Source organism: Perognathus longimembris, chromosome 14 (genome assembly GCF_023159225.1).
Source record: "Perognathus longimembris pacificus isolate PPM17 chromosome 14, ASM2315922v1, whole genome shotgun sequence".
Taxonomy (NCBI): Eukaryota; Metazoa; Chordata; class Mammalia; order Rodentia; family Heteromyidae; genus Perognathus; species Perognathus longimembris.
In genome coordinates this window covers 11,905,850-11,933,107 of record NC_063174.1, presented here as the reverse complement: position 1 = coordinate 11,933,107, position 27,258 = coordinate 11,905,850, and the positions used below count along the sequence as shown (strand labels likewise).

Here is a 27,258-nt window from a genome sequence, read left to right as displayed (position 1 = left end):
GACAAAAAGTTAATAAGACTTCCAACTTAATGTATAAATTGGACATGGTGGTATATACCTATTATTCTAGCCACAAGGGCATAAGCAAGAGAATCAAAGACCAGGCCAGTATAGGCAAAAATGGAAGAACCTACCTGCAAAATAACTACAGCTACAAAGGTCTAGGGCATGGCTCAAATGGTTGAAGTCCTGTTTAGCAAGAATATAAGACTGTGTTCAAGGGAAAGTAGGAGAAAAATGAGGGAGGGGGTAACAAATTGGACAAGAAATGTAGTCACTACCTAATGTGTGTAATGGTAACCTCTCTGTACTTCATCTTGACAATAATTTTTTTAATAAAAGACTCTGGGTTCAAACCCCAGCATCCCTTAAAAGTGGAGACAACAGTCATAATACTTTCAAGGGGTGCTTGTATTAATCAAACAAATAATTAGATAACACATGTAGAAAGATCTTGACACTTCATGTTTATCTGGTTCTATCTATGCTAGATTAAATTTGGGCAATAATACAAGCTTATTAAGGCAGTATTTAAGATATTAACTAAGTCAGATATCCTTAGATCATGCCTCTAATTTTAGCGACTTAGGAGGCTGAGATCCAGTTAATTGGAGTCTCCAATTAACCAGATAAGAATAAGAATCTCCAATTAACCAGCAAAAAGCCAGAAGTAGAACTGCAGCTCAAGTAGAACACCGACCTTGAGCAAAAAAGCTAAGGGATCATGCCTTGCGCTGGCAATAAAGAAACAAACAAAAATAAATAAAATAGCAACTAAAAGCCCATGTATCATTGGATGAGTGTTGAGAGGTTAATCACTCTACATCTAATGATAGTTCCAAACTCATGATTGCTCCACCTACAAATTTTCAACTTCAAAATGGGTTGAAAAATTATATACATTCAATGGAAGTGACAGTTTAAAAAAGTTAATTTTAACCAATATATAACAAAAAATATACATTTGTGGGGGTAACATATGATGTCTCAACACATATATATGGTGTGCAAAGCTTAAACAATGAACATCACTAATCTTTTTGTTAATTGTTATTATAAAGGTGAAGTGAAGAGGGGATACCATTCCATAAGTCAAGTAATGAGTACATTTCCTTTTAGACAATGTCATCCCTTCCTTCACTCTTGCCCAGTTTTCCCCTTCCTGTCCCAGCCCACAAGTTGTATAGTTCATTTTCAACATAATGTCTACTAAGTGCCACTGCTGCTTTGAAATCACACTTTCATTAATTTTGTACTTTTTCCAGACCAACAATCCATTGTAAGGGCAGTTACAGGAAGCCATCCCCTCCAGCCAGCCACACCCACACAATCGCAAGTGTGAGCCACCAATGCTTCCAATCCTCTGTGTTGCATATGTTCCGAAGGTTTGGTGTCGTAACAATGCTTTCAATTTACAACATTTTCACCTTACAATGATTTCCCAGGAATTAATGCAACATAGACTAAAGGAGCGTCTATAATTCAAGAATTTTAGAACCCTAAAAACCCTGAGTGGAACTTCAGTTTTTATAATTCCAATTTGTAGAGGGGTGTGTGTGTGTGTGTGTGTGTGTGTGTGTGTGTGTGTGTGTGTGTGTGTGTGTGTGTGTGTGTTTGGTTTTCTGTTCCAAAGAATTCTTGAATGTTTCTCAAACGTCCTAGGTTTGCTAAGGAAAAGGGCCTCCTTTGAAGGTGATGAGCCATGCAATCTGTCCAGGCTCATTTCTCATCTGAAAGGTGGAACAGTAACTCCAGGGAGCACCTCCTGTCAGAGAGCTGTGTTCCCCCGAGAGAGCGGCTGCCTTTGACTCATAGTCCTCAGATCTGTGCATTGCAGGGCATCCTTAAGCTGCTGCCCCAAAATTTCTGTTAGGGTGCAGGTGTGAAATCTCTCTTCAAACAGCTCATGTATTAAGGCATGATCTCCAGTAAAATATTCAGAGGTGGGGCTCTTGCAGAAATACTGACCATGAGGCTGCTGATCTAATCACTAGATCAATCAATTGATGGACCCATACTATTGAGAGCATTATTGGGAGATGTGGTAGAAACTGTTGAAGACAGGGTCTTGTTGAAATAAATCACTGAGGATTTGTTCTTAGGGTCTATATCTTTCCCCTAGCCACCTCTTGTCTCTCTGCCTCTTGGCTGCTATTAGGTAAACAGTGTCCTCTGTCACCCTCTCCTAAAGCAATGGACCAAGCTAACCTTGTACTGAAACCTTTGAAATAGTGAGGCAAAGGGAATCTTCCATCTCTAAGTTTATGTCAGGAATATTGTCACAGCAAAAGACTGACTAATCCAGTCTCCAAAGCCTTGTGTTTCATCACTGTAGCTGTATCTTTGTAAAAATTACTTTCCAGGTAAATTACTTGACTTTCTCTCTTCTTATCCCTTCCCCACATCACTAGATCAATTATTTCAGTGATACTCAAGCAAAATTGACCTTCCTAAATCACCAATTTATTCCCCTAAGAGAAGAAATCCCTGTATCAGAAAACACTGAAGGCAACTTCTCTGCAACATGTGTGTGTCTGTGTGTGTGTGTGATCCTATAAGGCTAGGTCTAATATATTAAGCTATTCCAGGACTGTCAAGGATTTTCAATCTCATTCTTCTCCCATCTGATGTACTCATCAAAGACCCAATATAGTAAGCACAGAGCTTAAGAATTTAAGGTAAGAGGCAGAATATTAGAGAAGCTGGTGCTGCATGGTTATGGCAGTGGCTCAGAGTTATTGCACAATTTGAGTAATATTCTCAGTACATTACAACTAGAGAGCTTGCATTGAGCTGCCTTCTGCATTTGGACACATCATTTTACCATAATACTTGTAAGTTTTCTAAAAAGGGCTGTTGGACTTTAATGAGATTATTGTTCTATCATTTTCAAGGATAAAAGACCTCATCGCTAGCTGGGTGCCAGTGGCTCATGCCTATAGTTCTAGCTATTCAGGAGGCTTAGATCTGAGGATTGCAGTTCAAAACTGGCCTGGGCAGGAAAAGTATAAGAGACTATTATTTACAGTTAACCACAAAAAAAACAAACAAACAGAAATGGTGCTGTGGCTTAAGTGGCAGAGCATTAGCTTTGAATACAAAAGCTCAGGGAGAGTGCTCAGGCCCTGAGTTCAAGCCCCACAACTGACACTAAAAGAAAACCAAAAAACTCATATCTAATTTGAGGGTAAGATAAATATTGTCTCTGTCTTTAAATTCAAAAGATAAATTTGTTCCAGGTTTATAAAATTTGTTCCTGCCTTACAAGCAAATAAATCATTAAAATAGTAATTTCACAGTCTATTAAACTATTGCGGGGTACCAGTGGTTCACCTCTGGAGTTTGTAATCCTAGCTACCCAGGATCATGAGATCTGAGAAGTTCAAAGCCAGCCCAGGGAGAAAAGTCTGCGACACTCTTATCTCCAACAAAGCCAGAAATGGAGCTGTGGTTCAAATAGTAGGGCATTAGCCTTGAGCAAAAAAAGCTCAGGGACAGTGCCAGGCCTTGAGTTTAAGCCCCAGAACCTGCACAAGATAAATAATAAATAAAACTATTATGGCTTATAGCAAGCTTAAAAAAACTTAACACTAATGTGTAAGGTAGAATGCCATAAAATATTAAAGTCACACTTAAAAATATGATTCACATTAAGTTGGTTTATAGAGTTACATATGTCTCCTGTGGGAAGTTTATACAAAAACAAACAAGTAGGAATCTTGCCCAGTACCTGTGGCTCATACTTATAATACTAGATACTCAAGGAGGCCTGAAATCCAAGGATCTCAGTTCAAAGTCAGCTCAATCAGAAAAGCCCATGAGATTCTTATCTCCAATTACACACCAATAGGCCCAAAGTGGAGCTGTGGCTCAAATGGTAGACCACTATCCTTGAGCATAAAAGCTCAGGGACAAAGCCTAGGCCCTGGGCTCAAGCCCCAGGACTGGCACAAAACAAATAAGAGTCTTACTCTTGAGTCTCAGAATCTAAGAATAAGAGTTTGATTTCAAAGTGTCATGTAATAATACAGAGCAGCAATGAATTGAATTAATTACTCAGTACCCAATTGAAATAAGGTTAAGGAGGTTATTTGTATATTGAATATAATTGATGCTTTTTCCATTTGATGACTAATTTCATAGAATAGTTATAAAATTATAAGTGTCATCATAATATACCACTAAGCACACTATATTCCTCTGTGCATTAAAATTTGTGTCACAAAGTTGATAGATACATTGAGATAAGGTTTTCAGTGATTCTTTTTCTTTCTATAGGAAGTTTTGCTCATCCTACTTTCAGAGAAGAGCTCTGAAGTAAACCAAGACATCCTATGAGTACACACACAAATAAAATCATAGCACGGACCCACACATAGCAATTTTTGTGTTTCCCTTGGAATTAGAAATGTCTCTGATCATTGTAGATGAATTTTAGAAACGTCCGTGTAAGTACACACTGCCATAGTACACTTTGCTTAAGGGACGGTAATGGTGTAAACAGATCTCGACATGCTTTGTAGGTGGGACCAGTCTGAGCCTGTGGGACCAGGAAAGGCCTCTACCCTGCCAGGCCTAGCTCCCAGTCCCTTGTAGGCCCCCAGGGAAATGGGCAGTGTAATTAATATTCTATCACTTGAAATATTGCCTCCAACAGAATATTTAACTCAGCTTATGATGTAAGGTGTTCTGTTTTTTCTATATGTGCTCAATGTCTACGAATGAAATAAGTGTGAATGCGAGTGTCAAGAGTAAAATGAACAAGAAATCAAACAGTAGCACTCAAACCTCGCGCATGACTTCTGTGGACAAACTTTCCATGGCTAATCATGTTCTCCACAAGTACCCACTGTTAGACGAGTGCGTGACAACTATTTCAGACTTTTTCTGAAATAGATAGTATTCTGCATATATACAATTATTTCACAACACAATGGAATTTTACTGTACTATTTAATTTTTTACATGTCCACATGATGGAATAACTTATCACTGAAATGTTTCTTATATAGAATAAAACCAAAGAATTTGACTTGGACTTGATTTGATTTTGTTGATTTGCCTTATGGATTGGTGGATTAAAGCCAGGACAATGTTAAGTTCCATTTACTTTATAAGAAATTTATAAACAGCCTCATCGTTCTGATGAGGTTCTGTTGTCAGCTACTACTTGTTAGTATTTGAAAGCAAAAAAAAAAAAAACAGCATAAAACAGTGTCCTAGTACAATGAGAGGCCCTGAACCCTGGTGGCCTGTCCCCTCTCCCTCTCCTCCTCCTCTTTCCCCATTCCTCTTCCCCTTCTTCCAGTATACCGTTTTTGAAATCATGGAAATAAGTTGCAAAACATATGTTTCTCATGTGTTAGGAAACAATGTCCTGTGTGGGTGTCCACGATCTTGATTATTGAAGTAAATAGATCAAATACTTAGGAAGCATCTTCTTTGTTCCTGGAACTGTGGTGAGCATTGGTGGTACATGCTGGACAAATAAACGTAATGTTCACTCTTGTAGCATTTGCAGTCTAGTGGGGAAGCAGGCCTGTAAACAAGGCACGCAGGCATGCAGTGCCATGAATGTATGTGCCAATAGATCTCAGGCACCCCACCAGACAGGGGAAGACATTCCTTCTTAAGAATTTCCTCCAGGCCAAGACAAGTGCGTGAGGACAGGAGAACATGTTACACATTGGACCCTCAAGGTATATGGCCATTAAAGTTCGCATTATTTTTAGAAATCGTGATTCAAAGACATTGACTAACAACACATTTTTTATGACATTGGAGAAACTCTGGAGTAAGTTTTTTTGTTATGACAGGCTCAGCGTGTAAACTGGGATGCTCAAGCATCAGACTGTTGCTTGTGTATCTGACCTACTGGTCTAGGCACCAGTCACCTTATGCTTTCCTTCCCTCGCTCCTCTCCACAGCCATTAGATGTTTCCCCGTCCTTCACTGGGTTACTCTCCAGCTGTGCCCATCAAGCAAGAATTCTGTGAAGTAAATGTTCCCCAAATGCATGTAAATAAGAAGTATATGGTGATTGGTGCCTAGGAATCAGGTCACATTCTTAGCATGACATAACAATAAAATCTCACTCCCAGAGTTTTTTCAATGTAATAAAAAATGTTTTGTTAGTCAATGTCCTAGATGTTGCTCTGCCATGAAGAAAGAGAAAGCTAGGAAACCAAAAATTGTGCACAGTAACTACTAGCTCCAAGAAAGGCTTAGTCCATGATCCTACATAGACAAATAAATTGATTAAATGTGATATATATGCTCAATGGAATTTTACTCATCCATTAAGAAGAATGATATTACAACATTTGCAAAGAAATGGACTTGGAAAAGATCATGTTAAGTAAAGTAAGTCAGGCCCAAAGAGTCAAAGGTGAAATGTTTTCCCTCGTATGTATTCTCTCATATGTGGAAGCTCTAACTAATTTATAATGTACTCGTAAGGACTTCGGGGCTGGATGCAAGTATACACAATGTATTAACGGAAATTCTGTATTTTCAGGCAAGAATTCAAATGATGTAATTTGTTAGAAAGGCTAACTCCCAGTCCAACAAAATAAACACCAGAAAACAGGTACTGGAAAATGGGGAGTGTGGTCAAGGGAAAGGGAGAAATGGGTCAGACCGTGGTCTTGGACCTGGACTATGAGAAAAGTCTCTTGTGGGCAGCATAGATAGGTGCTTGCAGTAGGACACTCAGTGTGTCAGGAAGCTGTGGCGGCTGAGGGGTTGTCAGCATTGTGACCTGTCAGACATCACTAGCTCTTTGATGGCCAGTTTGGTCCTGTGGCCCTTTGTGTGTATCATACCTCAATAATGATCACATTCTGTCTCATGTTATAAGTGCTTGTGTGCAATTAGAAAAATAAATAAAGAGTAGTGGGCTTAGCCTCGGTTCCCCCAAGAAAACAGAGCCTGAGATGAATGCTTTTGTGCTACTGTTTAATCAAGAATTTCAAACCCAGGAAAGGAAGAATGGTAGGGATTTTAGAAAAAAAGAGGAGGAGGAATAGAACAGAGAAGGATGAGAACCCAAGACTATTCTCCAGTAATCTATACAAGTTGAATATCTTGGGATAGTCCACCAAGCAATGGAGTTCCATCATCAAAAATGTATATGACAGAAGTACAGTCTCCTGTACATCTGCAATGAATAGAAACTGTTCAGAGACAATCCCTCAGGGCCTGCATCTTAGCAAGTAATAGAGAAGCCCAGGCCAGTAGGGAAGAAATATGTACTACCTCAAGGGGAGAGTGTCTGTCTATGAGATCAGTCCGAATCTAACCTACAGCTAAGATCTGGAAACCAGAAAGTGCAAGAGGATCCAAAATCACATATTGATGTGACCACCTTCTGAGGCAACTTGAATAAAGAATAGCCAGTTCTCACATAGACCTACTTATCGTTCCAGGAAAAGTATCCCGAAACAGTGTGAAGCATCCCCGCAGTAGCTAACAAATTGGGAAAAGAAAGGAGTGTTCTCTCCAAATGCCTGACCACAATGAAAGCAGGCCTCTCAAGTCCTAGAGATGTACAGGAAGAAGAAACCAGAGAAAAGAACACTGAATGAAAACAAATGTGAATGAATCAAACATCAAGAAGCCCTGTTATTGTCAGTGAGGAAAAAGGGAAGGTGCTCTTTGCTAACTCAAACATACCTCAGAAATATTTCACAAAGAACCTTTCACTGTTGCAATTTGGTTTTACTTATCAACTGCTGTGAAGTCCTCATTACAAGTGAATACACACTCATATTACATATATAATTTCTGAAATCTGTATTTATTCATATACTTATGAAATTTAAACTAAAAAAGCAGAAGGAGCTAGGCACCAGTGGCTCATATCAGTAATCCTAACTACTCAGAAAGATGAGATCTGACGACTTCAGCCAACCCCAGGCAGGAAAGTCAGTGAGATTCCTACCTGCAATCAATCGCCAAAAAGTCAGGAGTGGAACTGTAATTCAAGTAGTAGAATGCCAGCGCTAAGCAAAAGCACTCAGGGACAGCATACAGGCACTGAGTTCAAGCCCTAGGATCAACACACACACACACGCACACACACACACACACACACACGCACACACACACACAGCAGAAGGGTTATCTCTGGGATACAGGTTACCTAAGTCTTCATAGATGCTATCCTAGAAGACAAGCAACCATGCAAAAGAAAAACATATTTATTTGTTAGGAACATATGAGTATAGGCCAGTATACATAATATTGCTTTATAAAGTCATCAGTTTATGTTTATTTTTTAATCTAGATGCAGTTGAATACATTATGAATAGAAATTGATGAAAAGTTAGATGACATTTTGTCTATAATCAAGTGGTACTCCAAAGGAAATTCTCTTACTTTAAATGTTAATAGTCCTTAAGAAACATTCCCATTTATACCCTGCATCTTCTGAAGAAATTCATTTCATGTCATATACATGTACAACAGTGTAAACATGTTATTTTGTTAAATATAGTAAAAGGTCATATGGAATACCAAGTCTATTGGGCACAATAACAAGGGTGGTATAGATTTCTAAACAACAAATGTATTTCAGTTGTGAGAAGAAAGGCCATGTAAACTCTTATAGAAACTTTAATGCAGTCTATGGACACCCGTAGCTTGATCTTTCAAAGTCCAGAGCTTGGTTATAGTCAGTTACAGCTTTCTCAACCAGACCTATTTTACCACGAACGTCTGCTCTGAGTCTGTAGGCTAGAGCATCATCAGGCTTCAAATCCAAGGCTGAAAAACAAACATAAACTTTGTGATATGTTTGTATAAACACTCAAAAATAATCTCAGCTTTTAAAGATAAACATTTTACAAGAGTTCTAATATTATTTTTGAAAGTACTTTGCTTCAAATGCAATAACACACACACACACGTTAATTTAGGAAACCACAGTGGTACAATGTCATTCTTTGAGAGGTTGGCATTGCTTATGTGTGGTTTCCTAATAATTCTTTATATCCAAGTTTACCAAAGTTTTGTATTAGCATATATTGATTGTGCAAAGGGATTTCATTGCAATATTTCCATACATGTTAATATGCACTTTGATTAAATTTACATCCTCCATTATTCTTTCTTCTTCCCTCTTCCCTTTTCAAAAATAATTTAATGGGCTTTATTATTCTGTTTCCATATATAGAGACAAAATGATTCAATCATAGTCAGCCTCTCTCTTATGCCATGCCCCTTTCCATTGGCTTCCTCCCCGAGTAGTCTCCCCATTTTGCAATCAATATTCTTTTCTTTAAAGTTAAGAAATTCTTAAGGAATGTATATTATATGAAAGGCATTATATCTAGACTCATGGATTGTTGCATAAGTTTATGGAGACAAACATTTTCTCTTTTGTAATCTATAAAAAGGGAGTATATCAACTACTATGATTTTACCAAACTATACCTTGAGAAAGGTCTTTTTCAGCTAATTGATATTGCTTTAAACAGCAATAGAAGTGTGCTCTGTTAAAATATACGGCAGCCCAAGAGGAACAACATTTAATTAGACGTGAAAAATCTTCCTGTGCTTCTTCATATTTCTCTAATATTGTATTTGCAACAGCTCGATTCATGAGCGCATATTCATTTTCTGGATCAAACTTCAAAGCCTTCGAGAAGTAGTCACTGGCCTATAAAATGTTAAAAATAAATGCTTTCAGTCTACTTTAATTGGCAGCCATCAGAATTTGAAGCTCTTTTATAAGATTGACCAATGATGGGTCAATGGGAGGCCTTCATCTCCAATACAGATGTGTCTCTTCTATAGAAAAGATAAAGAACAACAAACGCAACCAAAAGTTGGCTCAGTTTTTGTTTCTGCCTTGTATTTTAGTCACCTTTCTGTCATTGTACTGAAATGCCTGAAGGGATTGACTTAAAGGAAGAAGAGAGCCACTTGGGCTGGCTGTTCTAAAGGTGGCAGGCTGTGATCACTTGGCCCTGCTACTGAGGGTCTGCAGAAGAGACTGACAGAGAGGCTGCTCATCTCATGACAATCAGGAAGCAGAGAGAGGGAATGGATTTAGGGTCTTAGTATCCTCTTTCAGGAATGCCCTAATGACCTCACTTCCTTCTACTGGGCCCCACTTCCTAAAAATTCCTCCACTGCCCAACAGAACCACTGGTTCATGACAAAGCCTTTAGCACTCATGGCTTTGGAACCATAACACTAAACCATAACACTATGTATTAGCAATACTAGGCAATGTTGACTATAAAAATATTCCTCTGTAACGTTGTGAAATGTTCCCCCAGCCGACCATTACATTTCACATCCCTGAACAGAACAAAACAACTAAAAGGTGAAAAGTAAATTAGGAAAGACCAAACAGAAGATGAAATGCAAATTAGATAATAATATTTTATTTGTTTTTGTTGCCAGTCCTGGGGCTTGAACTCAGGGCCTGAGCACTGTCCCTGGCTTCTTTTTGCTCAAGGCTAGCCACTCTGCCACTTGAGCCACAGTGCCACTTCTGGATTTTTCTATATATATGTGGTGCTGGGGAATCGAACCCAGGGCTTCATGTATACGAGGCAAGCACTTTACCACTAGGCTTTGTTCTTCTAGCCCTAGATAATAATATTTTATATGTGTAAACAGAATAAGGGAAGAACAGATAAGTGAATCATCAAGAGAAAATTCTAAACACTGTCCAAAAGCACAAAAACTCAGTTACACTTGAAAAGTTATAGGGAAAAATATCAACTTGTTGGGCTGCGAATGTGGCTTAGTGGTAGTGTTCAATTCCTCAGTACAGCATAAACACAAAAGCTGGAAGTGGAGGCTGTGGCCCAAGTGGTAGAGTGCTAGCCTTGAGCTCAGGGACAGTGCCCAGTCCCCGAGTTCAAGCCCAAGGACTGGCAAAAAAAAAAAAAACAGAAAAAGAAAAAAGAAAAGAAAAATCAGCTTGTTGAGATAATCAGACTCTAGGGTGGGTTGGGAGGGATGGATCAGAGTGTTGAAAGGGATAAGACTAAAATACACTGTATTCATAAACTGCTCTGTGGAATGAAAACTCCTTTGTACAACTACTTAAAGATATATTAATATATATGTTTATATTATATTATTAATATATTCATATTTTGTCATCAAATTCAGGTTTAAACATAAAAACTAAGACAGATGCAGTTTGGTTAAAAAAGAAACCAGAATTTCCGATAAGCCTCGGGGATTTCATTTAGCAGCCCGTAATTTACCTTACACACACCAGCTCCTCAGTCTTTAGCTTCCAAATGCAGAAGCCTATCTGGAAAGAATGTACTAGTTCAACCAAAGATTTCAGTAGTTCCCACACCTGGGACTTCGGCTGATTTCTTCACTGTTAACAGACATTGCTTGGTGGAAATGCTCTCCCAACAGCACTCCAGAAATCTAACACTTTGTTTTTTATTGTATTTTAATTAAATGCTGATATGCAATAAATGGCAATGATGTTTAATTTACCATTTCATCACAAATCGACTGAATGCTGCTTACACATTCCCCCACTCATTAGGCCTCTCATCTCTAACTCTGATGGATGAATATTTGGTTCCTACTTTAAGGGAAAGACTTTTCACACTACAACTTGCTTTCTCCAGTCATTTGCCAGTTGATTTCTTCCCACCTGGCCTCCTACCTATCTCCTTCTATTCCACAAGCTCTGCTTTGGCTAAGGTTATGGATGGACATTTTCCAGTCATATCTTCCCATGTATCTCTGTGGAGTGGACCTTCTTCATCTCTCCTTCCTACTTAAAATGCTCTATGCCCTTGAGATACTGTCTCACTCATCTTACTCCAACCTTGGTGATTGTTTTCTCTCCAGTTATTTTTTGAGGTTCAAATGTTGCCTCTACCTTTGGTGAGTTTCTGAAGCTCTAATTATATCAATGTCCTCATTCTGTAAAACAAAGGTAATAAACAAAAATCTACTTCCAGTAAGAATGAGGCCAGCTAACACATAAAGTAGTGAGAACAGCATGCAGAATATAGTAGATTCCATCAACAACTATTGGTTTATTACTTTGCTTCTAATGGCTATAAAGAGAGAACACAGCCTCCAGGTAATTCTCTATAAACTTTGCTTCCTCTGACTTTTAAGGGGTAATTCTAGCAAGATTGTATAAGCCTTCTCATCCCTGGTGGTAGTTGCTCTATGCTACATTTATGTGCAATTCAAGAACCATTACATGGGGACAGGATTGACATCTGTGTGTGAAGAGCTTAAAGAGAATTCACTCCTAAAGAGAAGGCTGCACTAAGACATCAGAAATGAAGCAAGAGAATGACTCCAAGAATTACATTCTTCACTTTAATTCACTGACAACTGATTGATAAAAGCTAGACAATTCTACATCACAAAAACATGACTTCAGCCGGGAGGAACAACTGTATATCTTAGCTAAAAGAAGAGAAGTCAATGAAACACCAGTAATCACTTAACTTTGAATAATGTAACTTGCTATTATATTACAGCTTCCAGAATATATTACTTGGAAAATTGAAAACCTATGAACGTAATGAAGTTACTTGAAGTATAAGGAGTATGAAGCAATTCAAAGGTAAAGCAATTAGTAATAAGAGGCCCTAAATTTTTAACAATTGGTGTGATGCCCTCATATCTGTAATAAATTAATTAGAGTATATGCAATTATTTTTTAGGTCATTGGGAGTTCCAAATGTATGCAAATAACTCCTCCAAATGTGGTTTTAAATCACTAGGTCACTAAAGAATAAAGGAATGTCAGATTCTACATAGTTTTTTGGGGGGGAGAGGGCGGGAGGTGTTCCTGGGGCTTGAACTCAGGGCCTGGGCACTGTCCCTGAGATTCTTTGTGCTCAATGTTAGTGCTCTACTACTTGAACCACAATGCCACTTCTGGCTTTTTCTGAGCAGTTTACTGGAGATAAGAGTCGCATGGGCTTTCTTGCCCTGGCTGGCTTCAAATTGTGATACTCAGATCTCAGCCTCCTGAGTAGCTAGGATTACAGGCGCGAGCCACAAGCACCCAGCTCATACCCATTTCAACCCCCCAGAGATGAGGGGCCACTTCCCTAGAGCTTACATCTTCCTTCCTGTATTCTCAGCAATCACTGCAGAGAGGAGAGGCAGGCACAAATAGAGCCATACAGAGGTCTAATATGGCAGCATAGTTGAATATGGGACATATAAATGAAAACCTGCTTATTTCTAGAGGAAATGTGCACAATAAAGCATGGTGTCCAGTGTGTCCAGACAGAGAATAGAATACATTTGAGATGAAATATTGGCCCAGGTATTGTGTCTAAAGTATGAAGCAACTAGAGTCATACCTAATCTTTTAATATCTCACTGTACTGTAGATCTAAACAAATAATTTTGCACAAGACATTCTCACAGAGTTATTAAATAAATTTAAAAGGTAAGTGGTTCCCTAATTGTCTGGATTTTCAACATGAAAACAAAAATGAGTATTTTACTTGTCTTCATTTCATTAACTAACTTTACAATGGGAAGAAATATTTCCAGGAAGCAGACAGAGGGATTTAAAATTAATAAGGCTTAGACTTTAGCTTGTCAGCCAGGGGGAAAAAAACTTAGCTGTCTATTGACATGGCAATGACATCCTCATTCAAAATTTACAAAATTACACCTTTGAGGCCTGGGAATGTGGCTTCGTGGTAGAGTGGTGGCCTAGCATGCATGAAGCCCTGGGTTCAATTCCTCAGTACTACATAAACAGAAAAGGCCAGAAGTAGTGTTGTGGCTGAGGTGGTTGGGTGCTAGCCTTGAGCAAAAGAAGCTCAAGGACAGTGTGCAGGCCCTCAGTTTAAGACCAGGACTGGAAAAAGGTAAGAAAAAGAAAGAGGAGAGAAAGAGAGGAAGAAAGGAAGGAAGGAAGGAAGGAAGGAAGGGAGGGAGGGAGGGAGGGAGGGAGGGAGGGAGGGAAGAAAGGGAGAGAGAAAGAGAAAGAGAGAGAGAGGTTACGCCAGCTCAAAGCCAACTTAGGATACAAGCAGAGACACTGTCTAGAAAACAAAAGAAAAACACAAAGGTGAGGGTTACGGATTTACACCCTCATGTAAAATGACAAGGGGTTATATTTTTGCTATGGTTGAAAAATAAACAAATGAGGAGTGAGAAATATGAGAGTTTTTATACAAAGTCACTAGAGCAAAACTAAACTTTCCTATACTTCAGAAAAAAAAACTTTCTGAAAAATCAAAGACAGACTATGTGGTTAATACAAATTGAGCTATAAATTTTTAAATGGTTACAATGGTAAATTTTATTTTATGTGGATTTTGCTCAAGTTTAAGAGAAAAAAAAATAACTACAGATCTGCCAGGCACAAGTGGCCCATGTCTGTAAACCTAGCTACTCAGAAGGCAAATCTGAGTAGCTCAAAAACAAAATGAGGAGAAAAGTCTATGAGTCCAAAAGTCTCTATGTCCAAAAAAGCTTGTCTCAAGTGGTGGAGCACTAGCCCAGCAAAAGAGCTGGAGCATCTGTGTAAAAAAAAAGAAAAAAAATATATATATATATCAAAAACAAACAACTATAGAAACACAGACGATAGAACAAAATATATGGCATACTGCCAAACAGAGCTTAGAAAAAGTTAATTAATTATCACAATATAAATGAAAGAGTACCAATAAATAAATTAGTTATCGACGCAGAAAGATAAAAATGTGATAAGATAAAGGACAGCAGAGAAAAGAATAATTATAGACAAAATATTAAAAACTAAAAGTCTCTGAAAGGGGTGACATTCATCAAGACGCATTATATTCATATACTACTTTGCTGAAAGGCAACTTCTACTTCTTGATAAATAACAACCCATTTTCAGAATATGTATGAGTTTGAATCGTGCTAATGCAATACAATTTAAATAAAACTGTAATTAAAATTAAAAACTTAATCTTAATAACCATTTAAAAATATATTTGTAAATATATATTACCTAAGATCCCAACACTTTTATTTCAGATACTCTAAATAGAAATGGAAAGGGGTTAAGGGATTATACACAATCAGATTTAAAATATCCTGTCTCTTTACTTTGTCGTGCTCATGTGTCTGACGTTTATAAAAGGTATAAATGAAAAGAGTTAGATCCGCCTGTCATGAAGAAGTTCTGGAAAGAAGTCTAAGTGGGGAAGAGAGCAAAGGATTCCAGGCAGAAATAGGTGACAACGGATGTGGCAAGGAAAATGGCCACATTTCCTCTCAGGAAATCCAAATAATGTTCACTGACAAATGTTGAATACTTGAAAGGAGATGATGAAAGGAGAATAAATCTAGACCAGTAATAGCATTTGATGGATAAACATTGTTTGGGGTGGTGGGGGTGTTCTATGCCTAAGATTTGAACTTAGGGCCTGAGCCCTGTTCCTGAGCTTCTTTTGCTCAAAGCTAGCACTCTACTACCTGAGCCACAGCTCCATTTCTTTTGTTTTTGTTTGGTAATTTATTGGAAATAAGTGTCTCACAGACTTTCCCATCCAGACTGGCTTTAAACAGTGATGCTGGGCTGGGAATATGGCCTACTGGTCGAGTGCTTGCCTCGTATACATGAAGCCCTGGGTTCGATTCCTCAGCACCATGTATATAGAAAAAGCCAGAAGTGGTGCTGTGGCTCAAGTGGCAGAGTGCTAGCCTTGAGCAAAAAGAAGCCAGGGACAGTGCTCAGGCCCTGAGTTCAAGCCCCAGGACTGCCAAAAATAAAAATATAAATAAACAGTGATGCTCAGATCTCAGCCTCCTGAGTAGCTAAGAACATTATTTATTTCTAAAAAGGAGCTAATGATTTACTAGTTAAGAGAGGAAAGGGATTGTGTTTCAATACCACATAAACCAAACCATCTATGTATGGAGCACTTCAGGGCAAAAAGAAAATATACAAGAAGATGCGTGTTACCTGGGAAAACTGCCTGTGGTGAAGGTAGATGTTGCCCGCGTTGTAGTAAGCCAGGGAATACGTGGGGTCCAGAGACACTGCCGCCTGGTAGTCCTTCATAGCATTGTGTTTCTGACCCATAAACTCGTGAATCACCCCACGATTTGTTAAGAACTCAGCGGTAGTATTGATCTGGAATACAAGCACGGGAGTATTGAGCATCTGGGAATAAGATTCATTTCTGATTTCATGTCTGTGAAAATGTATGTCAGGAAATCTGCTTGTGGGAAACCAGTAATGTTAGAGCGCAGGTAAAACCCCATTAGAGAAAATATTTTGAGAAAGGGCTTGGTTGGAAATTGGTTTCATGTCAATGTTTCTGTTTACTTGATTGCAATAAAAACTATTTTTACTCAGATCCTTACCAAGGGACAGCCACATGAGGAAAGTTTATCTGCTTAAGGTGAGGATAAGTTAAACTGGATAGTGAGCATGCTTATCTGACCTATGCATAGGTATCCTTTTGCTTTTCTTACACATGAAATCGACTCAAATCTGCAGACACAAAACTTCAAAAATACGGAGAGAACAGACGTTTCTGCGATTGAATTTAAAATGTGAGATTTAGATTTGCTATTTTAGTCCAAGAATCTGAGGATTTACATTGTCCTTTCTCTGATTCCATGAAACCTTGTTTTTATATTTTTCATGACATTATATGATAAAAAAGAACTGGTGCAAGCAAGTGCATACACACACACACACACACACACACAAGTACATGTGCGCATACGTGTGCATGTACCAGTAATCAAGCTCGAACTCAGGGATAGTACTGTGGTTTGACCTCAAGGCCTTGACCCTCTTGCTTGGCATTTTCATTCAAGGCTGGGGCTCTACCACTTGAGCTACACCTCCACTCTGGCTATTTGCTGGTTAATTGGAGACTAGAATTTCATAGACTTTCTTGCTCAGGCTGGCTTCAAATCACAATGCACAGATCACAGATCTGATTAGCTAGGATTACAGGCCATCAAATCCCATCAACAAAACAATATGGACGTTTCATTATACTTATAAGCTGCATTTAGAGAAAGGAATCAATGTTTATAGGGTACTGAGGTTTGAACTCAGAACATCACAAATGCTAGGCAGGAGCTCTACCACTGAGCCACACTTCCATCAAAGAAAGCCTTTTTTCTGAGTACATCTAGATTATGAAATTGACAAGCCACTCTTTACCTTAAAAATCACACAGGTGGGAAACAGGAAAATGTAGAAAGTTCTCTACATAAGTCAATTTCAAAACGTAACAGAGAACTTCTTACTGGGGCCTGTCCATAAGTGGTATTCATTTATGCTAATAATAATGTCATCTAAGTGGACTTTTACCTTTAAAGCAGCATTAATATCCTGCATTGCAGCAAAATTATCACCCATTTGAAGACAGACCACACTTCTTCCCTCGTAGGCTAGATAGCTCCTTGGATCAACTTCTATGGCAATGGTAAAGTGGTTCCAAGCTTTCTGGAATTTTCCTTGGGCCTAAGATAATTTTCCAGTTTCATGAAATAAAAAATATTTTATAATGGGACAAATGGTTATGATTCTCACTCACTTAAAATCATTGGTAAGAGCACATGAAACCTGAGGTTATCTTAAGCAAGAAAACAGGTTACATTGTGAGTGCATTCAGTTGATTAATTACCTCTGAGTTTTGTGATGAAATTTTAATTAATTAAAACAAATTCAATTATAAAATCATCTCCTATACCAATCTTAGACAAAATAAAATCACAGCACCATGTCCGACTCCAGAGCTTTGGGTAATGGCTAAAAAATGTTACACTGAGTGCCACACACACAGGCAAGAACTGGTTTTATTCACTTGGCACAGAATCTTTTTATGTTTTTATATAAAAAATGTGCATAACACACAAAGTAAAATTATTGCGCGCTGCATAAACAAGGAAATAAATTAATAGTCTAAATTTTATTTTTATAAATTGCATGAGCATCTGGAATTTTAGGACCACTATACATATTCCGTGGACAATGCATATATCTACCAAGCATATATCTATACCAAACTTAGTGCCAGCTACAACAAAAAGGGAAAAAAATAAAGGAAGGAAGGAAAGGAGGCAGGAAGGGAGGGAGGCAGAGAGGGAAGGAGGGAGAGAGGGAAGGAAAGAAGGAAGGAAGCAAGCAAAAAAAAACAGTCAAGCAAGGTACAACACTTTTAGAAGGATATATGAATAATTTCTGGAGAATTTCAACTAGCAACTAAGCACCTCACCACAGCAAATATGTGAGAAATTAATTCAGCATGGTCCTGCCTCCATGCTTTCTTCTCATTGATTCAAAACCCACGCTTCCAGAATCTGAGGCTGACTCACTTTAATCAAGCTGAGCCCAGGGCTCCTCCCCTAAAACTAAACCACAACAAGACCACTCAGGGAACCAGATCTTGTGTGCTAACTGGCAAATCTTCCTTCTCTCTCTGAGTAAGCGACTAGGAAATCCACCATGTCTCACACGTTTGTTTAATAAGCCCGGAAGCAGGCAAACTAGGGTTCACTTATTGGAATATTAAATTGAAACCAACAAATAGGTTTCCCTCTGTCATTTGCTCCTGACAACTCGGTGGTGCTCCCTTGTATATCCTGAGTGGAATCTGCAGTTATTGAACACATTGTCGCTCTCTCTCCCTTGGGCAGATTTTAGATACTTACAGCTTATACTGACATGCTTTCCAATCCTTTTCTAGGTTACCTACTTAATGAGATCTTCAGAAAATGCAAACTTGATTTTTTTTAATCTATTCCATTGTCTTTTCATCTATATAAGTAAGTATATATCCATATGTACATACATATGCATATATATGCATACATATATATAGTAGTTGTATAAAGGGATTTCAATTCAGCCTAACACTTTATGAGTACAATGCATCTTGACTAAAGTTACCCCGTCTGTCATTCTCCCTCATTCCTCCCTCAACACCACCCATCCCCCCAAGGTACCTGATTCCATTTTCACATTTGTATATTGAACATTACTGCTGTATTTGCGCTCCCTTCCTCTTCTCTGATTAATGCTGTTTCTATTTTAACTAGACTGCACCTTTGCAATGCCAGCATTTGTCTAATCCTCTAGCCTGTCTCACCCACTCTCCTTGTCCATAACCTTCTAACTCCCTCGACTCACTGATCTTCCAGATGTCAGACTTCGTTTCATGTTTGATTGTATCGATTTGATTTTCTTTCTAGGAGAGGGGCAGTAATGAAGTTAGAACTCATGGCTTCATTCTTGATGAGCACACACATGCTCTACTACTTGAGCCACACACCCACTCCCTGGCTCTCTGCTCTCTCCTGTAAGATTTGCTGGTGGCTGTTCTGTCTAGAACACCACATCCTAGTCCCAACCACTGCCTGTGACTAATTACTGCTTTCATACTTCAACATAAATGGTAATTTTTCACAAAGCCCTTTAAGACTTCCAACAAAGCTAGGTTCTTTTACACTAAAAAGTTCTTTTTCTTTGTTGTTGTTAACGCAATTACAATCAAATAATTATTCATATGGTTGCTTCTGTCTCTCAGCTAGAAATTAAGCTCCCAGGGAAACCAAATACATGCTGTTCACTGCAATCACCCCACTCCGGCTATGAGTAGTTCCTGCCCTGCGTTACATGCTCAGTAAATGCCTAGTGATGCAGCGACATTCAATTCGAACCATCAGATGCCTCACTTGCGGTTTTGGAGTCATTCTTGTCTATTTTAAAGACTTTGCAAATCTCAATTCTCATCCAATAATATCTAATTTTGTGTTTACCTCTCAGAAGGTAATCTTATTTCACTGATTAGTGAATTCTTGACCTACCTCTCTACAAATACCAATTCTATCCTTTCTAGTATCAGAGGTCTTGGATCAGGCAGAGTTGCTCATATTCTCAGTGAAAGAAAAGCAAGCTTAATGGCAGATTATTAACAGAAAATTTTATGGATTATAAGAAGTGGAACCCATATTTACAATTCTGAAAATTAGAACAGATTATGAAAGAAGTCTTAAAATTATTCTGTTTTGTCTCATGGAAAATATAGCACACTTAGTATTTTATTCCAAGAATCTTTTACTAAAGCAAATAGCTCGATGAGTTACAAAATTCAATCCCAGAAGCCACTGAGAAACTTGCTTGGCCTCATTGGGCAAAGCTGTCTTCCAGCTTGCTGAAAGGACAAATGCCTGTCAAGAGCTGTCCTCACTCCCAGTTCTAGGCAGCTGACTCATGGAACATGACTGGATTTAGACATCCCAAGAAACTTGTCTGCCTGACATAGAGTACTATGGTAGGAATTCACTTGAAAATTCTCAGTGTTATTTGCTTGACTATTTTTTTTTTTACTAATTCACTAGGACAAGCCTACAGAGCCAACATATAAGCTAGTTATATAAATACAAAGCCAGGTTTTTACATGTGAAATTCAGCTCCATTTTAAGTTGTTTGTAAAGGTAATGAGGGGTGCAGACATTAAGACTCCAGAATAGTCCAGGTGGGCTTCCTGAATGTGGTCAAAGCCCTCATTCCCACTGTGGCTCTGAATAATAAAAGTAAGGGAAAGCCAAGCATTCCTACCCAAAGAAACACCATTAGCTCTATCACCAGTAGAGAGACAAACAGATTCTTTCTCCTGTCCAAACAATGCTTCCTGTGATCAAAATGCTGTTTTGTAATATTACCTGCAAATTATAGCCCAGACTAATTCTGGCCTTTGTGTAGGCTGGATTAAGATGCAGGGCTGTCGTAAAATCCTTCTGAGCTTGCTTGGTGGCTTCCTCAAATCCATATTCCATGTAAGAATTTCCTCTCCCAATGTAAGCATCCAGAAAACGGGAGTTAATTTTAAGAGCCCAGCTAAAGAAATAGACGGCTTGTTCAAACTCTTTAATTCTGGGGGAGGGGGGGGATGAAGAAAATATTGATCACTTCCAGCGAATTGATGCTTTCTGGTAACTTACTGTGTTTTTCTGTGTAGTCTGCACTGAAAACAGACTTAGCTCCTACAGGACAGCTAGCGAGCTGGTGGTTATCTCAAACGCCCTATCAAAAGATAAGCATGCTGCTCAGACCTGAGCCTGACCATGCAATTTGGGCTAATTTTTTTCAGCATGCCTGAGAACCAACTTAGTTCAGAGACCCTCCCCCATCCTCTTTATTACTTCTCAAATGGGTTTCAATATTTAACAATATCCATCACTACTTTACTAATGTATGTCTTTTTTTAAATACATGAAATTCAAGGGCTGGGAATATGGCCTAGTGGCAAGAGTTCTTGCCTCATATACATGAAGCCCTAGGTTCGATTTCTCAGCACCACCTATATAGAAAAAGGCCAGAAGTGGTGCTGTAGCTCAAGTGGTAGAGTGCTAGTCTTGAGCAAAAAGAAGCCAGGGACAGTGCTCAGGCCCTGAGTCCAAGCCCCAGGACTGACAAAAATAATAATAATAATAATAACAATAATAAATACATGGAATTCAGGATGAGTGTGCTAGAAACTGTCTTCTCATAGCTATTACTGAAGAGTTTCTCTTAAAACAATGTTCCCCAAATTTGTGCCCTTCCTTCATGAAGCCATCACTGTTCCAAAACACTTCCCTGCTGAGTATTCTTTAACTTAGTTTTTCACTTAACACAGTGTACTTTTTAGGAAACCAAATTTCTATATGGTAAGTAGAAAAATAAGAGGAGGCGACCCTAAAAGTGTATACAATTGAAGCTGGATATTGTAATCACAGAACGCCAAGTGTGGAGTTAGCATTATCTATTACAGAGGCAGAAAGTCATCAGAAACGAGCTCAAGGCTGAAACTTTTCCAATATGATCACAGTGCTTGAGAAACAGTTCATTCTGAAACTGAAAAGTGGCTCTGTTCTAGTTATGTGCTTCAGAAAGGTAAAAGAGAAATTTACAACAAAACTAGTTTTGCAGCTCTAAATTGGCTTCATTTATCATTCTAGAATCATTGGCTTCATTTCTCATTCTAGAATCAGGAAGCAGCCTAGACTCAAACGGCTCTGAATGATACACACCACAAGAAAAGTTTGTATATAACCAGAAAAATATACATACATATACATATGTATATGTTGTATTTTGTTGAATTTATATACAGTAAACATGCCTAGCTCCAGTGGCTCATGCTTATCACCACAGCTACTTGGAAAGTAGAGAGAATACCACTTCAAGACCCCAAAGTGTTTTTCTAGAAGATAACTCTAAAAGCAGAACTTGTTGAGAGCCAGTGGCTCATTTGTATAATCCTAGCTACTCAGGAAGGTGAGATTTGGGGATCATGGTCTGAAGCCAGCACAGGCAGAAAAAGTCCTTGAAACTCTTACCTTCAATTAATTGTAGGTTAAAAAAAAAAAAGCTAGAAGTAGAGGTGTGGCTTATGTGGTAGAACAAAGCCTTGAGTGAAGAAGCCAAACCATAGTTTGGGGTCCTAAGTTCAACTTGGACTAATGCCATGAAAGAGAGAGAGAGAGAAGCTATGTCCATATGAACACATAAGATGATGCTAAGTGAAATGAAGTCCAAGTTATAGAAATAAGTGGTTTATCATTGTTGTTGTTATGTTCAAGGTACTATGTGAAATTATGCCTTTTTCTTCTGTCTTTCTTCCCTCATTATTTTACCCCTGATGTCACTGTAACTGATTTTGGCACCCTGTATGTTGTATATACATTTATCAGAAGTAGGGAAGGGAGGAGGAACATCAAAATGGAAAGACAAAAGGTAAATGGCAAACCAATGCAACAGCAATACTTACAAAACTATATGCTGTAAACCAACTGTACAACTCATGGGGAGGGAGGAAGATGGGAGATCAATGAGGGAGGAGGTAACAAGTTTGATAAGAAATGTACTCACTGCCTTATGTATGAAACTGTAATCCCTCTGTACATCACTTTGACAATAAATAAATCAATTTAAAAAAGAGAGAAAAAAGAAAGAAGAAAGAGGGGGAGAGAAAGAAAGAAAGAAAGAAAGAAAGAAAGAAAGAAAGAAAGAAAGAAAGAAAGAAAGAAGAAGAAGGAAGGAAGGAAGGAAGGAAGGAAGGAAAGAAAGAAAGAAAGAAAGAAAGAAAGAAAGAAAGGAAGGAAGGAAGGAAGGAAGGAAGGAAGGAAGGAGGACAGAAAGAAAGGAGGACAGAAGGAAGAAGGGAGGGAGGGAGGGAAGAAGAGAGAGATAGAGGGAGGAAGAGAAAAGAAAGGAGAAAATTAACACTGCAACACTAGAAAGCTTGGCTTCTTCTGTCTCACAGGCAAAGCTCAGCATTTGTATTTCTGGGCCAGTTGTTTCTTCTGAGTTCACTCCATGCGTTTGTTAATCAGAGATCACAGGGCCATTTCCCTCAAGTAGTTTACAATGAAATTGCACTCCTCTTGATAACTGGCACTATTTAAGAAGCAAAAGTTCACTGACTAATAGGCTCATGATGTCTTTCCAGGCAGCCTGACTGTATTATATCAATAAGTCTCCTCACAATATAATGTTGTTTATCCAAACTAAACACACCACCATCGTTTGGGATAAAATGCATTTTTGGATACTCCACAAAAGATTTGCTTACAGTGGTGACTATATGTGCTGAAATTTCCAACACATATTTTTTTCATATTTTCCCAGTAAATGCTCCTACTATATTGACATTCAAATTGTGTCATTTACGCTGCCCTTCTTTCCCAAGGAGAAATTAAAAATCCTTGTGAGTGTGTGTTTTAATATATGGTTTACAGAATACAATCTTTCCTTTCTAATAGCTTAGTTGGTTACAAAAGTGCATAATGAGTGAGGCACACTACGTGAGTGTAAGTTATAGATTACAAGAGGTAGTGATCAAAACTATTTTTCTATTTCTATCTAGTTAAATTTAATGACCATCTAGTTTACTTAGACTTAGTAAATCCTAAAGCTGGAAATGGATCTTTAAAGCCACCTGAAAGTACATGAAAATTACTGAGTAAAAATCAAGTTCAGCGAGGGTGGCAGAGCTGCCAAGAGAGACTGTAGTTTCCTATACCAATGGAAAAGGGCAAAACATGAGAGAGATACCATTGCAGTAACAGCAATTTCAGTTTTCCTGAGATGCGTTTATCGCAGTGTCCTGTAGGTGAAAGTTCCTGTTACGTCATCATATGTCAGTAATCCAATGGGAACTGTAGAGAACATCCATATTGCATCAAGGTACATGTTGACCGAGCTAGAAGGGTTCAGCATCACTACTCACAAATAGAAAACGACATCAAGAAGGTTTTCTAAAATAAAATATGCTTATTAAATTAAAAAAAAAACCTAAGGCAATGTCTTCACTTGTGGAAGGTTCTTGATTCTCACTCTACTATCTGCGAATGATGAATAATCCTGAGCTTACCAGCTCAGGCAAACACAAAGGCCTACTGCACTCACCCCCATTAATCACATATGTGACCAGATGTGCCCTGCGGAGCTGTACAAATAAATCCCAAATACCTCCCCATCTAAAGAATGTGGCTTGAGACTTACAGATTCAACGTATCTTATGCAAATTACAAAGAAGAAGAAGAGAAATGTACTCAAGGGAAAAGTACTTGGGATATATAATCTCCTGTACTTTTTTTTGTTTCTGTAAATGAGGGTGGTTTTCATAAGGAGAGCCAGAAAGATAATTCAACTGTAATACTGTTGATGATGAAATTGGGCAACGAGTAGGATATTCAGCCTAAGGAATGTTGTCTCCTAGCAACCAGAGGAGCAAGAACCAGACAGACACAAAGGATCCTTCAAAAGTTTGCAAACCCTCAAGTTCAAAGATTAAAGCCCTAAAATTTAGAAATGTATTCCTTTTGTAAATTTTCCCAAAGGATAAAAAAAAGTACTTTCCTCAATATGAAACACCTAAGTCCTCCTCTCATCACAAACCATGTTACCACAGAGCTGATTCTAAGTCAACTTGAAACGCAAAAACATTTTTCTTGAAAAAATATTGATCACTAAGTACCCCTACAGTTAAGTTCTGTTGAATAGTTAAAACTCACTGGACCTGGAATTAGAACTCAGTTAATTAGGGCTTTACTGTTGGCTTAAATTCTACTTTTATTCAAGAAAAGCAGAGAGGGATGATGAAAGTTGGTTGTTTGGAATTGCAAAATACTATCAGTTTAAGGAGGCTCTGCCACATATACAGTTATTACATTTCAGAAAAGCGACTGTGAACTGACACATAAACTTCTGCCTTGAATAGTTACTAAGCAGAGGAAAGAGGTTGAGAGAAATCCTAGAGTCTGTTTTTAGTTTAACAGAATACAATGACCTTGGACATTTTTGGTCTGCACACATATCCACCAAAATAAACCCATCTGTCATTACTCCATCACTTTTTAAGAATGACAATTACAGAATGAAATGGATTGTACCATGGTTGCTGGACAAAAATACAGAATGGTGTGACTATGGTTTTGCTGTCTGTATAAAATGAAAGGCCCAAGACTAGTTTAGGCCTTTTCACCTGAAGATATTTACTCTATTATTTTGTTAATAAAATAGAACTCTTAAATCTTATAAGAAAAATGTAGATATAGTGTGTATGTCCTAAGACAGAAAACAATGTTAATTTCTTGAATAATTCAAGCTATTTCCTATCTCTACATTGAATATTTACACAGCCTAACCTACATAATTTATGAATTATCCTAATTTTCTCCTTCAAATTAACTGCCTTTGTTTCTCTCGTGAAAAGTAAGCTTTTACTTAAACAAGTACATTTTATCCCATACTAACATCTGAATGTTCTCTCTACCCTTTTAAAGCCAAAATGACCAAAAATTAATTTTCTGATGTCAAATGTACAAAGAAATGTGAACAGTATCATCAGCAAAGAATAGTTATTTGAGTATATTTTAAATTGATCAACCTCTATATTTTAGCCTTATATAAGTAGGTGTTCACTTCAGAAAAACATAATAATGTCTTAAGTGTTGTATCTCCGTAGATTTTGCTGCCCTTTGTAGACTCCTTGTTATTGTTGAATTAGCTTTTAAATGAAATTTGTGTCTTGAAATGTATTGTTTTTTAAATCATCCTCTGTCCCAGAAAATGGGACAGAATCAACCCTTGTATATGAACAAATGAAATTCCTTAATTTTTTGCTTAACTATTTCATGCTAGACATAATTTTGTTCTTGTCTTACCCTAGAGCCCTTCCCTAGAGCATGGGCTCTGTCCGGAGTGCTGCAAGGTCATGATGCTGTATTCACATGCTGATTTGACTAGGGGAGGTCACTGGGGAGCAACTGGGAGTTACCAATACACCAATACGCTAACTGCAGGTGGCTTCCACATCAAAGCAGGAAATTCTTTTGTCTTCCCTGATCACACTTTATTTTTGTGCTGGTACTAGGGCTTAAACTCAGGGCCTAGGCACTGTCCCTGAGAGGCTCCTTCTCTACCACTAGAACCACAGCTTCACTTCTGGCTTTTTGGTGGTTCATTCGAGAAAGAGTCTCAGGGACTTTGGCTTTGAACCACAACCCATAGATCTCAGCCTCCTAAGTAACTAGGATTACAAGTGTGAGCCACTGATAGGCAGCCTCTCACTTTTACGCACATTTTCCTCCTTTCCTTCCACTCCTTTGGCTTCTCTGTGGGCTGTGGTTTCTATAGGTTTGGGGCCCTTGCTTGCTCCTCTTTGACAACAATGGCATGGCCTACCTGTGGTGACACATGGCAGCAGCATGACAAAGACTCACGTTATTCTGCTTTATCTGTGCAGCTTGTTTAAAATCCTGAAACCATTTTAAAAGTTTTGATTAACTTTTTGGTATCACTTATGTGCTTTCTTAATCTCTCATTCCACACGAAAATACCCATCATAAGCATAACATATAATTGCATTAAATATACATTACATGTGTATATATTAAATATATCCCCTATAGCATCACATCTACTGAGAAATATGTCCATCTTCCCTTCCACAGAGAAGGAGTCTTATGGAAGTTTTCTGCCTAAGCCTTACTTAGCCTTCACCCACAATCCTCCCAGCCTACAGTGTAACTTGGGATGAAAGACACTTTTGATTGTTCCCACCTATGGGTTAAGAAGTCAAACTTTTCTTCCCAGGTGAGTCTTGAACCATAATCCTCTCAATAGCAACCTCCAAAGTAGTTCAGATTACAGGTATGAGCCATCCAGTGTCCAAATACGTAGACCTCTTTGGCTTCCTCTACCTTAGGTAACCCATAATGTTGTTTCTTCAACATATCAAAGAGCCTAAAGGACTTCAAATGTTGAGGTTGCACTTCATCGTA

At 38.3% G+C, this 27,258-nt stretch overlaps 1 protein-coding gene across 1 annotated transcript in view; it reads right to left on the bottom strand.

The window, feature by feature from the left end:
- Positions 1-8,603: 8,603 nt before the first annotated feature.
- Positions 8,604-27,258, bottom strand: part of Ttc6 (tetratricopeptide repeat domain 6) — a 163,889-nt gene continuing 145,234 nt past the window's right edge. The window contains exons 27-32 of the mRNA XM_048361981.1: positions 26,660-26,733; positions 20,650-20,860; positions 17,294-17,446; positions 15,923-16,093; positions 9,436-9,661; positions 8,604-8,766 (exon numbers count right to left, since the gene is read on the bottom strand). Of these exons, the coding sequence (XP_048217938.1) occupies positions 8,627-8,766; positions 9,436-9,661; positions 15,923-16,093; positions 17,294-17,446; positions 20,650-20,860; positions 26,660-26,733 (975 nt within the window). The 3' untranslated portion in view covers positions 8,604-8,626. The remainder of the gene's footprint in view (positions 8,767-9,435; positions 9,662-15,922; positions 16,094-17,293; positions 17,447-20,649; positions 20,861-26,659; positions 26,734-27,258) is intronic.